Source organism: Lepeophtheirus salmonis, chromosome 7 (genome assembly GCF_016086655.4).
Source record: "Lepeophtheirus salmonis chromosome 7, UVic_Lsal_1.4, whole genome shotgun sequence".
In the NCBI taxonomy this organism is placed as follows: Eukaryota; Metazoa; Arthropoda; class Copepoda; order Siphonostomatoida; family Caligidae; genus Lepeophtheirus; species Lepeophtheirus salmonis.
Genome location: NC_052137.2, coordinates 11,005,962 through 11,022,536, shown reverse-complemented (window position 1 = coordinate 11,022,536; position 16,575 = coordinate 11,005,962). Strand labels below are relative to the sequence as shown.

Sequence of the window (16,575 nt, the reverse complement as noted above, 5' to 3'; positions counted from 1 at the left end):
ATAAGCTCGCCACTTCACGACTTCCTCAGCATGTTGAGACTGCACATTGCCGAGAACCGAGGTATTCTTTCTCTTTGATGTGAGGAAATTGATCCACTTTTCCATCGACAGTTTGTGTTTTTTGTTGTTAGAATGAACTTTCAACGAGGAACTGTTTTTCCGTGTTTTGAACTCAAATTTCCCAAGGTTGGAAATGGAAAATTTGGAACAGGCGAAACACTTGGCTGACTTTTCGAACTCGTCATACTCTAGCCATATTCATATGTAATTTTATTATAATGACTCAGTACAATTATGAGTTGGTCATAAGTTACATATATATAATAGATTTTAATAATTAATTATGACTTAATTCATCTATATTTACATACCTATATGATTGGTGGACGGTTGAGTAAGGTTTTTTTTTTTTTTTTGGTCCGCTGAAGCGGACAAAGCGCAATACTGACGTACGGCCCTGCATATGTATATGCATAAATAGTTCATGGGAACTCTTACGTGATAAATATGTTAATAAATTATCGGTTATCTTATAACTTTAGTAGAGTTATATTGGAAAATATGAATTTTATTTAACAAATTTTTAAATTTAGTGAGTCGGAAGTCATTTTCTGAATTAATAAATCACTTGTCATTATATTTAAATATCATTCGATCGTGAGGATTTAGGATCTCCACATCAATATTCAATAAATAAATTAAGGATTACACTAAATGCTTACGATCTAACAAAACTGTATATAAGAACGATTATTTCAGTATTTATTGACACTAAATAATAGATTATGTTCCTTGATAAACCATATTAATATGACATTAACAATTAAAATTATTTTCTTATTTATAAATTGTAAATAAGGGTGTAATGCAAATATGTATTTATTTATGTGCTTCATTGATTTAAGTTTATATGTTTATTTTGTCTTAATTGTTTAACCTTATAATATATTTGGTAATTGATTAATTTACTACGATTTACACTTATATACTTCCAAATATGTAGATATTTAGTAAAAACGTGAGATTTTTGTTGACTACTCTCATTGGTTGAAGATTTATTCATAAGTGTCTTTACTTCGTTCAAGAATGCCGTAGTAGTTACAAGGCATCGAAGTCTTAAAAAATTCAGTATCGTGCTTACTTTTCTTTGTGATTAGGCTTTACTATTCAATATTTTCATGAATTATAAAAATTATATCTTCTTCAAAAAATCCAATAGAATAGTTTCGCTAATTATAATATTTAAAAACTAATGGCAGAAGACCTATATTTGTTAGAAATTCTTTACGTTGAATGTGATGAAGAGCATCATTTTGTATTTCGGTCAAATTTTCAAGTGCATGAAAAAACAACTAGTTTCTGAAGTAAATGATAATATTCAAAAAAGATATAAAAATAACTTATATAAAAAAAAGAGTAACAACGGATTAAAAATTGAATAGGGAGGAATATAATGTTGATTTATTAAACTAGGAATATTGATAATGTTCTTCAACCTTTATAAAAATTTTGATTGTATAAGTCTCCTATATATCTTCATTTACAAATTATAGCTATCAACATGGCTGCCGACAGCTGTCGGTGGACTCCCCTTTTCTTTACCTATTGAGTATCCAGTTATTATATAGGTCGGTGGTCACGTCACAATAGAATATAACCAATTAATATTAAAAATAATGAAGAGGAAGCGAAGAAGAAAAATTGACAGCCAAATACAGTGTGTTAGTGGAATAATTTTGGGTCTATTTTCTGTTGTTTTTTTAGAAAAAGAAATAATGTGTGGTACAATTAAGGGAACGAAGTGCTACGGTGTAACCATTCAAACCAAAAGATTAAAAATAAGTATTTGACTTAGTTGAACTACCGTCAAATATAGTTGTAGGAAACAGGGTGTAAAATATGTATTATTTCATATGTGCAATGTAAATATAATGTATTGTTAAATAACTTTTTAATTCATATTATACAGGACAATACTAGTCTAATACACACATCCATATGTTTGAAAAATAGTCAATACTCTTTGTGTAAGCGCATTAAAACTTTGGTATTCAGAGGATTTAAAAAACACAACAGCTTTGTATTCAAAGAGGAGCTTGTACCTACGTACAATACATATTGGAACTACCATGGATAATAATATGTACCCTGGGAAAGATGTGAAATTTATGAAATATAATTTCTAACCAAATCCTAATAACATGATGAATAGAGGGCGGCAAAATATGCGTAGCAGATACAGTTTTTTGGAAGAACTAAATTTGCGCAAATAACTGAAAATGGAATAAATTTCATATATATAGAAATAAAGTATCTGATTCATATTCATAGGAGATTTTTGCATTGATTCATTTGTTGACAAGCGGTAGTAACCGGCAATGCCCAAAGTTATTTAGCGTCGATGAGTATACAAACGTTATAGTATTACATTTACTCTATCTGACCGAGGAATCTTCTTTGCAGTCTAAATAAATAATATTAAACGTACATATATTTCCTTCTTTAGGAACTATCGAGACGCAAACCTACACACATTGAGTTCAAGAGAATAATTATCCCAAGTGTCCAAGTGTTATCCATTGACCTATGTTTGTCATTCTATGAACATAAAATTTTGTTTTAAAACTATATAAGATAGCTTAAATAATTTTTTTTAAACATTGTGATTTTAGGGAAGGTTCAACGACAAGCTAAAGTACTCCCTGGCTCATCAAATCTTGTTAAAAAAATTATTAATATGTTATTCTTTTTTTATTCTTGAGAAGAGTACTGCGCAAGGTAGTGGATAATGTAGGTGTGTTAGTTAGCGTCTGCATTCTGATTGGCTGAGCTGAGTGATGTCACATATTTACTCAAAAATTAAAACAATAATATTCATATAACAACGTGAATTGAGAATTTATCAAAGTGGTGGATGATATATCTCTCTTCAATGTAATGGTCTGGTCAAGGGATATCGACTCTTAAGGCGAGATCCAATGAACAAGTGTTTCACTCGGTTGGTCTCATCTCCTTTAATGGAAAGATTGTTCATTGTGCAGGTAACTCTTCATATCAAGGTGACTTGTGACTTCTGATCTCGTTAATAATTGTCCCTTTACATAAATTCCTTCAGATCTCCCACGGAATCATCGTATACTTCTACATATAAGAACTAAGGAATTCCATAAAACGAAAGAATAATTGACTGTGATACCCAGTGAGGAGCAGGCAGAGTTATCATCCTCCACCCACAGTTCCTTCTTTGAAATTATTGAAAGTCAACTATGCTTCGTCTCCTACTCAAAGAAAACTATAAAAGAAATCTGTGGAACATGATTCTAGACTTACTAAAGATAATGTGCTTCTCTTTTCTCGATATTTTGGTCTGCAAATCATATTCTACTCTGCTATTACATATAAATAGTTATTCGGAACTGTTAAGTAATTATTTGTTTTACAAAAAAATATAACAAACCTTTTAACTTCTGTAGACTTATGTTGAAATATTTGAATATCATTGAAATACCCAAACTTATGGAGTCCTTATCTAAACAGCCAGATTGTTTTTCCCCATATTGGAATATTACTCTGAAAAAGATCTAGGATCTCAACACGAATAAATAAATTATTAAGTGTTTTCTATACTAGATAATTATAAGTTGTTTTACTGAAAACAATAGTTAAAATTTAGTAATATAAAAATACGATTGTTTTATTATTGACTGAAAAATAATAAAGTGTCAATGATATTCTTCAAAATTTACATTCCTTATTTATGTGTTCTCCGTTTTTTTTTTTTTTTTGTTGTCTTACATTTTGAGTTAGATTCCTTGTAATCTTAGACCAAAATAAAAGTAAGGACTAGCGTTTTCCACACACATGTGACGCCATTAAAATGGGATGCTTACTTCTGTCAAATTATAGAAGTCTTAAGCGACACACCTTTATAATACAGTATCTTGCTATTGCATGTTAATCTACATGTGAGTAGTGTTGTGCTGGTCCTATTTAGGACAATGGTTCAGTTCAGTCCCATTTTTCGGTCCTTACAGAAGGTAGAATCGATCCCTTATGACGTCAATGAGGGTGTTTTTCCTATTTCTAATTATTCCATTAAATAATAGAATAAATTATATAACTTAGTAAAAATATAATATATTCGTATTACAATGAAAAAAATAATATTTTTTGCGAGATATGTACAATAATCTTAATACTTATTTCATACATTTTATTTTTCTTAATAAACCATCGATATTTGTATGATAAATTTGAAGGATCGGAAGGAATAAATAAGGACCGACAGAACACTACATGTGAGTCTGCACATGAAAAACAGAGTGTAACATCAAGGATTTGTTAGTGTGTTATCTTCTATAATATCAAAGCAAAATTTGGATGATTGTCGACACCTAATAACTCTGGGAAATGCTAGGTACAACCGCTAGTGATATAATATAGTTAGAGTTTTTTTTTTTTTGTAAGAGCTTGAGGAGAAGGCGGGAGCGAAACTTATGATATTATTGAATTAAGACATTTGCTTATATCAGGTGCCTGATTTTGAAGGGAGAAAATAAGTTATTGCCATAAAGAGAAGAACCCTCTACATTATTGTACATCAGATCTAAAAATTGCCTTAGCGCTATGATAAAAATGCTCTACCTATGATAAACACAACATATGAAATATTTTTAAATTCGAATAAATTATATCGGGTCCACATTACGCATTTTGAAAGGAGAATATTTATATCACTATGGAAAGCAAAGCTAAATATTCCTTTTTTCTTTTTTCAAGAATTCTGTGTTTTATATTATTATTGTTGTTAACTTTGACTTCCTCGAGAATATGTTGTTTTAATTTTAGCTAGTAAGAAATATATGGTTAATAATCTAGAAATATTGTTTAAATGGCTTAAGGGAGCCAAGAGTAAGAAATTGCTTCACTTCAGTGGGATTCAAATCTTATGGGTACTTTTGACACGGATATTCCAAGATCTGAAATAAAAATGTCAAAATCATCAGAGGTATCCGCCTTCAAAATATTTCTATACATTTTTGAAAGTGTGAGCTGCCTCAGCAAAGAAAACCTGACACTCTTTCATGTATGTTAATTGATGAAATTTTTAACTGTGGTACAAGAATAGACATATGAAGCACTTCAGTTTGTCAAAAGTCTCTACACAACATTAGCGTGATGATTACAAGAATTTCTCTGAGCTATGCGTGTTGTATTTAAATGCCCTCAGCAACAAGGATTTTTGCCTCAAGCGTCCTGGTGCAGTATGCAAGGTCCGCTAGATGTTTGAAATTGCTGTTTTCAATCAAAATTGTTCTTTTACAAAACAATATCTTATCTTCCTCACCTAGAACCATTTTTACCAAATATCAAAGTAGGAAGTTACTTGCCTTTGTCATTTTTGTATGTTTTATCTACAGTTTATGGTGGGGAAAAAGCCTTGGATACTCTGTATAATGATTTGTGTAAAATCCAAGCAATATAAGGTAATCAATCCAACTGTGTCTAAGATTTTCATATCTGTTCTATCTTGTAAACACAGAAATGGTACCACTTGCGCTCATCAGTGATTTTACTCAATTAGGTGAGCGATACAATATGGCTAAGAAGCTCATGAATATGAACTCGTTGGTATACATACATATCGCTTTGGTACAAGTTTTGGGAAACCACGTTTTTTAATTGTTATAACACAGTCTTCGACACTTGCAGATTTAGTGCATGCAACTCCTGCCTCATCTTTACACTGCTGGCCTTAGAGGCTAATTTCCTGACCAAAAAAAGTCACAGAGTGGATAAACTTGTCGTCTAATATGTCTTCCAAATCAAAGATAAATTCCATTAACGTCATTAATGACTGTGCAGAAAGAGGTGTAAGACTAAGCTCATACTTTACTGGTATTGCTAAATTAGAATAACATTTTCAAAATACTTTATGGAGGGATATGATTATGCAAGAAAAGCTAATGTAATAGTGAGAAAAAATGAGTAGCTGTGAAGATTATCATTTGATTTGTTTATTTTGGACACTTTGTCCATCAAAAAACGAAATTCTAGTATTTTATCATCAACCTTGAAAACAAATAATACTATTTTATGTCTTATGTACTGTGCAAAAAAGTATAAACGGGAAATATATTTATATGATTTAAATTACTTTTGACTCACTTATTCATAAGATTTGAATCCTAGTGAAGTGAAGCTATTTCTTTCTCTTGGCTCCCATAAGCCATTTAAGCAATATTTCTAGATTAGTAACCATATATTTCTTATTAACTAAAATTAAAACAACATATTTTCGAGGAAATCAAAGTTAACAACTATAATAATATTAAACACATAATTCTTGAAAAAAGCAAAAATGAATGTTTAGCTTTGCTTGCCATAGCCATATACTATAATATTCTCATTTCAAAATGTTTAGTGTGGGCCCAGTAAAATTTAATCGAATTTTAAAATATTATAATGAGTATATTATTAAATGGTTAAACCTTTTGTATTAAAAGGTAGAATAAAACACATCATAGTCGATTTTTTTCATTTAGATATATTCCAAATCTATGTATTGTTGGGTATGAATTTTCCACCGGATGAACTTGTTTCAAGGAGTTTAAAATATTCAAAAAATATTTGTATTTCATATCAATTGATTCATATATTCAGAGGAACATCTACAAGGACCGTCGTAACAAATAAGCAAACTTCTATTAGACAAGTTTAAATAATAATTATAATACACAGTAAATACGATAAGATCCTAATGATAAAGATAGATTTAACTTTTCGAGCTATTGTTGATCTACCAAGAAGTTAAGTACTAAGCCTTAGAACTTCTTGAGGAAAAACCAAAACGCTAAAATAATTCATATCAGACTTATGGATTAAAACAAATTTATTCAAACTAAGACATAAAAGAGAAAAACATTAAAAATCATTGATACTCTGTTTATTTAACAGATGAAAAACTACATCTTGAATAACATGTATCGTAAAATCAAAGATATATGTTTCATCCAGTACGTAATTAAATTTATTTATTTACATCTTTTTACATTCTAGGATAAAGCAAATGGATCCAGTCATTAAACCAAATCTTTATTCGGCGAGCTTGACAGCAACCGAAGATTTAAGATGTGGATTTTGAGCGATTGACATTAATTTTCTACTTGTGTATTTTTTCCTTACTTGCATCAATTTTGCATCCTGGGGAGAGTTAACAACTTTTTGTACAAGCTTAGCCAGTTCCTTAACAAAAGGAAGGATTTCTTCAAGAGTGTAGCTTGAGTAATGAACTAAAGTTGGAGTCCATAGGTCTTCTAAATATGAATCTTCATCTTCATCAAATACTCGAATCGAGTAAGCTAGAGCAGCTGCTGCCAACATGGAAGGATATATGTGAGCCATCTTATACTCCACGATACTAAGCTCCATAATGAACTTAGCCAAAGAATGTATTTTTGCGTTCACAAAACCAGCTTTACTATTACGGCGTAGGAAGTGAAGGGGAAGGGGTCTTCCAAGCTCAAAATTGAGAGTCTTAAGCATTTTGATTTCCATGGTTCTGATTTGGTGCTCCGTGTATGTGTTATCCGTGATGAAGACAAAGTCGCGTATTTCAGGGGAGTACATTTCCTCGTACTTTGAGGCAATGAACATAGCAGACACTCCGATGAGTTGAAGGATCTTCTTCTGCGTGTTTCCACCCTCTTCCTGCAAGTAGCGATCAATGATGCACACGGTGAGATACAGAGTTTCCTGGAGGAGACTGAACTGCTGATGCACGTCCACGAGCCAATCGATGAGTACACTTCGCATCTTAGGCGTGATGCTGCTTCCTTGCAGATAGTTTTGCCGGATATCTTGAGACCGTTCCAACTGTCTCAAGTACATGTACACATCATTCACATGCTCCGTTACCATTTGAGGATCGTTTACGTCATCTTTGTCAATGTCATCTACAGCCAAAGCAGAATATGCTGTAAAAACGGGTACTTCTGCCTCAGGAATCACCAAATTTGTTTCCATGGGCACTGGCTTCAATATATCCAAGGAAGAGGTAGCCTTCTGCCGATGCAATGCCCTCTCTGGCTTTGTGATGGCATAATTATCCCCCTTCAAAGAAGTCGCACGGCTCCGCGTGTTGGGAACCATGTTCCCAATATTCCCCAGAACATTACGACTCCCTTCCTTAGAGGGCCCCAAAATATTCTTTCCGCCTCGAACTCCATCTAAATTATCCACATTAGACCGCAAGCTCCTCTGAGTGGCCATGATGTGCTTAAGAAAGAACTGATTTCACTAAAACTTTGAGGAGAGGTCCTTTCCCGGGGATGAGACAGACCAGTTTAAACGAAGCGATAATTTTAAATCCAGTACAAAAAAAGTCGTTAGGCGTGTGACCAACTCCGCTCTCTCTTTGTCACTAAAAAATCTAGCTCAACTTCCTTCCTCTCCTCTATTCGTCCAATAATTTTCCGCATTAGTTTTACAAGTTTCTATTCGCTATTTTTATTATAGAAGCTTTTATTATAGATTAATAAGAAATAAAATATTTTTACAGCAATTTATGTATCTTTAAAACAATATTAATTGCCCAGTAATTACCATTTTTCTAACTTTTAATCTTTCTGAAATGGAATAATGAGTACAATAGTGAAATGGTTCATAATAGTTACCTTATTTATGGCTATATATTAAATTCATAGCTATTTTTGTCTTAAATAAGTATGACGTCACTTCGGTGCTTAAAAGTGTAGAAGGGAGGAAGGCGTGTATATCTTGCATATATTATTAACCATAGATTAAAATTTATAATATGTATATAATATTCTAAGTATAATGTAAAAAATATATACAAGTTACAATTTCTACTACTTACGACATCATTCATATAAAATTACCCACTATTGATTGCTCCTATCATTTCATTTTGATTGATTAAAATTATAGCATTTTCTTGCTACTCAACATTTTTTTACAAGATGTACACTGCATTATTCGTATATTAATTAGATGACTCCGTACGTCATAGCATTTTAAATTCTGTAATTGCAATATGATATACTTAGAGTTATGATTTTTTGATAATGGATTTTAGAAATTATGAGTCATATTTATTGATATCATCAAATCTGCCAGAGCCCTAGACTCAAAACGATCATAATTTTGATCGACAGATTGAGGTATATATATATAAGAAATTATGTTAAAAAATAAAGGATGTATTTCCAACTGATGTTTTATATAATAACAAAAACTCTACGTTCCCGCTTGAGATTTAAACAGGAAGACAAAAAGTACATTCATCTACTTTCCTGGCTGGAGAGATGAACAAAGAATTCTTTTCATGGTATTTACCTGAATATAAACGTCATTAATATTATATACTGGCTCTCCTCATAAGAGTGCCAGTCCATGAATTTGGACGTTTGCTAGCTGGAAAAGGTTGGTCGGAGGAAATCATCATCCGATCCAGATGAAAATAGTAAATAAATTCAATGACGTCACATTAAGAAGAGCGGGAAAATATCATAAAAAAAATGCTAAAAATATGTTCTTTATCTCTATCAAAAAATACTCATGATGTGAATATATGGTAATTTCCCCAGTTGTAATCGCATATCGCCAATCATTGAAGTTCCTATTTTCAATTTTGTATTTGTTCATATGAGATTGTTTTAGACTGAAGTTTCACTGCAGTACTTAAATATTGTGCTGCTTACAGTTACTCTATTTATAAAAGGTTCTTCATTGGAACGTAATTTCAATAGGTTTACTAGAGATCCAGGTAAAGCTTAGATCGAACTATAACACCCATTCAATTTCAAGTTTCGTTTTCTTGTGTAATAATAATAGAATTCGGGATAAATTAACATAAACTGTCCGTCAATAGGACTTTACTCATTCAGTATTATACTCTGATCACTGTGCCGGGGACTATTTAAAATCCAAGAATACAGAGTGAGAATTATAAAAAAATTAAAATATCCTAGCAAATTTAATCTCTCATAAGATATAGAAATATGGAAGTTAAAAAAATCAAATTGTTGCAAGACAAAGTGACATAAACAAATAATAGAGATGCAATTACTAAAAAAGAAACGTCAATCCTAATTTTGTGCCTTTATTTGTGGAAAGAGGGTAATTTCTTAAATTTGTCGGATTTAGAAGAAATTAGGAACATTGTTTTTAACTGTTCACGGAAATACTTCACTTTTGTTGCAGAACAAATGCCTAAATTGTAAAACTCTTTTAAAAAAAGATGAGGGTATTGAGGTTCCTAAAGAAATACAGATCAGACAACAATCTAGCTGCCCTAAAGGTTAATAAAAAAATTGTCCGAATATATATTTGAATAAATAGTTGGCGTCTCATATTTATAAAATATTTAATTATTATTGTTAAAATAAATCATAGTAAAAATAAAAATATTTCTTTATATACTTGTTTGCTTGATAGTTTCAGTTACATTTTAATTTATTAATTAAACATATGTCTAATGGTCTCATCTTCGTAACTCAAGCTTTTGTTATTCATTAAGATGAATAATAAAGTATATTAAAATACACTAGTAGTGGCGATGATAATGATGTTTTTCATGCCTCATTATTAATAGGCAATGTAAAATTTCCGGAATTTTCAAACATGGAAACTTTCCATGGAAATTTTGAATAAGAACATTTTAAAACTTGTAATGATATTATTGAAGGCTAGAAACATAAATATTCTTTGTTAAAAATGAGTTATTTTAACATATTATTAGTATATATTAAAAAAATTAATAAAACAAAATATAAATAAGGTCACTTGAAAGTTGCAGCATTGAATACGTGTAAATATTATTCGTTTTATACTATTAAAAGTTTGTTAGATCGAGATGAATGTACTTTGTTTTTTGCCCTTTTATATTTAATGTAGGATTTAAGCTGCCTGCTACTCTTGGTTTTAAATACTAACAGACCAAAGTATTTGGAATTTTGTTAAAAATGACATTTTTTGATATAAATTTTCGATAATCTTAATTTATAAAAAAGTATCTTGGTGGAGATATGTGAAGGAAAATTTATAAATTGGCTATGAAATAGATTTTTTTTATAGACATAATTTCAATATCTATGCGTAAGTTCTCCCTCAAGCCTCACTGTTCCTTGATAGCCGCTACTATCTATGTATGTGATTAAAAAAAATTAAGACCATTCCCTCACTTTTCCGTGATGTTTGATTAGGGACAACACAAAAAAACAAAGATTTATCATGCTGAGGAGGATAAAATTTACCGATATAAGAAATTGTATAGTTTTCCAGAATTATTACTATTTAAAATATTTTTGATGAAGCAAAGAGGGGTCTAATGAGTTCTCAGTGTACTGAAAAGCTCAATATCCAATTATTAAGAGTATGAACAATAAATATCTAAAATATTGTTCTTTAAATGTATACGGAACATTTCAAAATCACATAACCTACTCATTTGAATTAGGAGAAACAATTCACTGTACGCGCGCTCCTTTTTGTTCGTGCAAGGACATCTTTTAATAATTCTGAATTCATCTCTATTCGCCATATTTATTAACTCTTCCTTTAAATCCTTAAGCCCTTTCATTTGGCTTTCATCATATGGAAGATCAAAAAGTGAAGGTAAATCGCTGACTTTGAAAAGATTAGGAGAGTCCTCACATATAATCAGCTTGATAATGGATTTTTCCGCATATACAAATATATAATAAACAACTCCTTTAAGACCATTTACTTCTGTGCTTACCTTTAGAATGGGTAGAGCTTTATCGACTATTCGTTCAAATGTATCTAAGTCATCTGGCTTAATCGAAGAATTTATCAACTTCAGCCATTTTTGAATGTGAGAATAGACTTAAAAATCTAATTTTTTTCTCGGCTTCTAGCAGTTGTTTAATGGAGATGTAGTAATTAGATCCTCCAAGTTGCCGATATTTAGAAAAACGAGCATTGATAGGATCAGAATTAATTTTACGTAATAGAACATAATCCAGTCCTTTACCTTCTAATAAATAAATAGAGAGCTCAATTATACTCCTAATTGAAAACCTCAATGTAAAAAATATCTCCTTGCTCAAGCCGCACTTTCCTGAGTATTCCCAATCGTAAATCCATTTATAAAATTTTTCTAACAAAAGTAGAGTGTCACATTCGTTAGAGATTACTGCAGTCCTTCGGTGATCCCTTAGGCAGTCAGCTTCAAACACATTTTTTACATTTATCCTACACCAGATTTCTTTCATTAGGGATAAAAAGTTAGAAGTTTCATCTCCTATTGGGTTAGTCCCTGCAAATGTTCTTAGTCCGGATATTGTTGAGTCATGGAAACAACTATCAGCTATTTTAACACTAGTTCGCTCAACAGTCCTTGGATGAATGACCTTATCCGTTAATTTGTGAGTATATCCGACCGGTAGGAGTCTTTCTTTTTCATATAACTCACGGATGTGATTAAAATTCGCTGACATTGCATCTCCATTAAACATTGGACATTCAAAAAATTCTGAAAGCCAATTGTTATAAATATTCTTAAAAATGTGAACCATATCGAACAAACCGTATATTCTATTCCCATTGGAATATGGATTTTCGATATAATTCTTATCTTTCTTTAACATTGTTCAAAAAAATTTTTGTTAGAGAAATGTCCATCTGTTATAACTGGGACGACGTCAAAGTCTATCGTCCATACCATCTTAAGAACTGAGTGGAATGATGTCTGTATTAGCTCGGAGGATAACTGAGAAACAAGAATAATAGTAGCAATGCCCTTGCAATGGCCAGAAATACTATTGATGAAGAAGCACAGTAATGTTTTTGTGGGCTCCATATTTTCCAAACCCGTGATTCTGCCTTTGGAGTATTCAATTTGCTGGAGTACATAAACTTCATCTATGAGAATGGACACTTTTTTATCGTTCCATTTTAATGATGTGAACCTTGTTTGTAGATATTTGTACGATTCTGACTCCGTTCCCGTTTTCACGTTCAAATATGACGACAGATCTTTTATGTGACGCGTAGTTGGTAATGCGAGGAGTCCTTCTTGGGCTATGTATTTTTAAAATGCATGATAAATATTTTCCCACGTAGAAGCTACTGTCAACGTAAAAAGTGAATAGTGTCGTCCTTTTATAGGAGCCAATATATTTAAAGACTGCTCCATCAAAAACTTAATTGGTTTTGAAGTCTTATCTTCAATATCTTCAATAACATTCAAAATGGCCTGTATATTTTTTTATTCTCTCCAGTGTGTTGAAGTCTGAAGTTTTTGGAAGACTCTTGAGAATTGCTAAAACGTTCACAACCTCAACAGGTAGAAATACTATTAAAAGCTAATAAATGACGGATAATAGAGAAGGATTGAACTTTCCCTTCTTTATATTTTTCAAAGTTTAAATCAGAGGCTATATTTAAACTAAAGTTAATCGTTGGAGCGCCTAAAAACTAGATACTTATGGGTTTTTCGATCAGATAGGACAAAAAAAACTGCCTTTATTCTGTTTTTCAATAAATAAGTATGTTATTGAGGTATCTTCAGACATAATGAGCAAATCAAAAGGGATATTGTATTCAGATTTTTTTTGTCTATAATTCAATTAAAGATGCAATATTGTCCGACACCATAAATTCATTGTTCAAATGATTAATTTGAAGGTTGTCTGATTATCTTCGGGAAGATGCTGTTGATTTTTTTGTCACCTTCCTCATTACATATTTTTTTGACAAGTAACTCGGACCAGGAAATTGTGAAGGTACGGCATCCCTATTCAATAGTCGACGGTTTAACGGGTGGCCACATCCTAAGCCTGTTTTACGGAAATCATTTTTGGTAAAGTGAAGGGAGCAAACGAGCCTATTCTTAATATTTATAGATTTTCCATCTAAATTTTTTTTCCATTAAATATAAATTAAGTATAAATTTATTTGAAATAAACCTATTCAATTGTGTTGAAATCAAGGATTAAAATATATACTTGGTGCCTAATCTCTGGGTATTGCTCTAATGAAAGTTTTTAACATAAAATTGAAGTATGCAACTCGACATAACCATTTTAAAAGTTTAGCTCCTGTCAGCGACAAATATTTCACCTGATATAGAAAAAATATCCCAAAATAAGCAATAACAAGCTATAAAAAAAATTAAATAAAAATCTATTTATCCTATTATCCATTTTTTTAATATAATTCCTTTAGTAAAAAATAAAAGTATAGTTTAAATAAAATTATATTAAATCCTTGTTTTCTCTAAATGATAAATTCAATAAAATGGTTTTCCACCATCACTCAACAGCGATAGCTGTTTGCCCTTCTGTCATGATACTACATAGCTGTTTGGCCCCTACTCTCCAAAATGTGCCCATACCATGTTCTAGTCAATTGGGTTGCCCTCTTGTGGCCTTCATAATATTTAATCATACTCTTGTCAAAAAGCAGTTGAGAGCCTTCATCGTGCTGGCAAATCATCCCTTCTATTTTATCAGATTGGGAGACCTTCAATCATTATCAGTTCTGTTAAATATAACGTTAAAAAGATTCGAGAGGGTGGAAACGCTGATGATAAACCAAGAAGTGGACGCCAAATGTCTGCTCGGAACCCGAATTACGTCCGGAAAGTGAAATTAAAAATATACAGAAACCCCAACAGATCAATGGCAAAAAGGACTAAGGAGATCAACGTGTCAAGAATTTTGATGAATCGAATCATCGATAAGGATATAGGGATGGGTTCTCTGAAGTTTTGTCAGAATCCCACGGAAGATGCACGGATGAAACGGATTCAATGAAGTATTTAGAACTTTGTACGTGGAATGAGAAGAAATGGGACTTGGATCAAAAATTCAACCGTCAAAATGGCTTAATCTTAGCCTCATCATCAAAAGATGTATCCTTAAACTAAAGAACAATTCCGAACCGGATTAATAGTAGATCCCTTTTGGTTTGGGCAGGGATTTCAAGTAAAGGAGATAAGGTTTCTTTGGTTTTTATTCCGGAGGGTCTGCGTATGAAGACAGGTGACTACATTTAATATATTTTGAAGCATGTGTCCTTCTGTGGTTTAAAGTCAATTAATCTAAAACGATTAAGGTGACTTTTCAGCAAGATTGAGCTCCAATACATACCAGCGTTCAATCCCAAGAGTGGCTTAAAGCAAATTTCCTTTTTGGGACATATATATGTGGTACCCTTCGAGTCCAGATCATAACCCCTCGACTACTTTGTGTAGGGTTATCTCGAGTTAAAGGTAAAAACTCGCCAATATTTAAATTTGGAATATGTCCTTGCCTCAATTCAGATAGAATGGGTGAAACTTCCTAAATCTATTGTGTATGCAGCATGTGAAGTATTTCAATCACGTCTAAGGGAGGTAGTCGATAGAGGAAGCAGTTATATTGAATAATATAAAAAATATATAATAAAATTTACTAAATTTCCTAAAATATTTAGTCGGGATGTTTTTATCTACGATAAATTTATCACTCAGTATATAAAATTTAAGAAAGTTTAAAACTGATGGTCACCCCTGTATATTAAACAAACAATAAAATTGTAAATTATCCATACATGAAAAGCATATGATAGGTACAATTTTATTTTATCGAATTCCAAAAATGATATAATTTGAAGACTTATACAGCACGAATATCAATTCCTATGATAAAATGTTTTTTATAAATTTTAGAGTTCTACTATTATTCTTTCTAATATTTTAAAAATATTTTTAATATCATAAAAATTAATGCAATGACGAATGAATAAAAACATGGACACCAGTGTCTCATCCATACGAAAGGGTTAAGTAAGATCCAGTACCAATTATCCCTACTGTTTTTCCCAATTATCTTACATATTTATCTGTGTTGCCAACACCGGAAAGAACTACTTCTATATCAACAAGGGGAGATATGTAATTTAAATACATTATGAGCAATTTAATATACCTTATTAAGAATTTAATACGTTATTAATTTTAGAGCTGAACAAACAAGAAAACAACTTTTTTTTCTAGATGAATTCATTGATGAAGCAAGATGAAATATCCATGTTTGAAAATATCAAAAAGAATCGATAAATCTATGAGGGAGATTTCGCGATATTCTTTGTTATTTCGACTCATTCTGCTATACTTGAGTTAAGTTACGGTATTAGGATATATAAAAACTTATCTTTTGATATAATTTCAAATGGACTGCCAGTTTGATGTAAATCATATATGCACAACATACTATGTGTAAATTTAGGGAATTCATAACATACTTGTATTCTTGAAAAATGTACATATTTTATCTCCCTCGTCAAATATTAAAATCGCGAAGACGCGGTTACGATTGTTATTAGAAGAAAAATCAAGATCTAATGACCATCTAGAATTTATCTCTGGACTGATTGATTTGCATTTGTGTTCTCCAAAAGAAAAAAGGTATCCAACAAGGCTCCTTGGAGTTTATTCTTTGTGGTAAAATACAAGTACACCTCTCTACAAATTATTTGTGAGTAAAGCCTGATCCAATTGCCGATTGTTCATTATTTAAATAGACTGAGAAGTGTGTTTGAAGTTAC

The 16,575-nt window shown here is 31.4% G+C and overlaps 2 protein-coding genes across 2 annotated transcripts in view; both read right to left on the bottom strand.

The window, feature by feature from the left end:
* Positions 1 to 16,575, bottom strand: part of LOC121121611 (tachykinin-like peptides receptor 86C) — a 105,078-nt gene that overhangs the window by 72,729 nt on the left and 15,774 nt on the right. The gene's annotated exons all lie outside the window — the stretch shown is intronic.
* Positions 6,875 to 8,922, bottom strand: LOC121121466 (G2/mitotic-specific cyclin-B). Its single transcript, XM_040716402.2, has one exon. It carries the CDS (start codon positions 8,269 to 8,271, stop codon positions 7,096 to 7,098), a length of 1,176 nt encoding a protein of 391 aa, XP_040572336.1. The 5' UTR covers positions 8,272 to 8,922; the 3' UTR covers positions 6,875 to 7,095.

Bases quoted from the DNA above. Each gene is read 5' to 3' on its own strand.
- LOC121121466 (XM_040716402.2), bottom strand. From the start codon at position 8,271: ATGGCCACTCAGAGGAGCTTGCGGTCTAATGTGGATAATTTAGATGGA.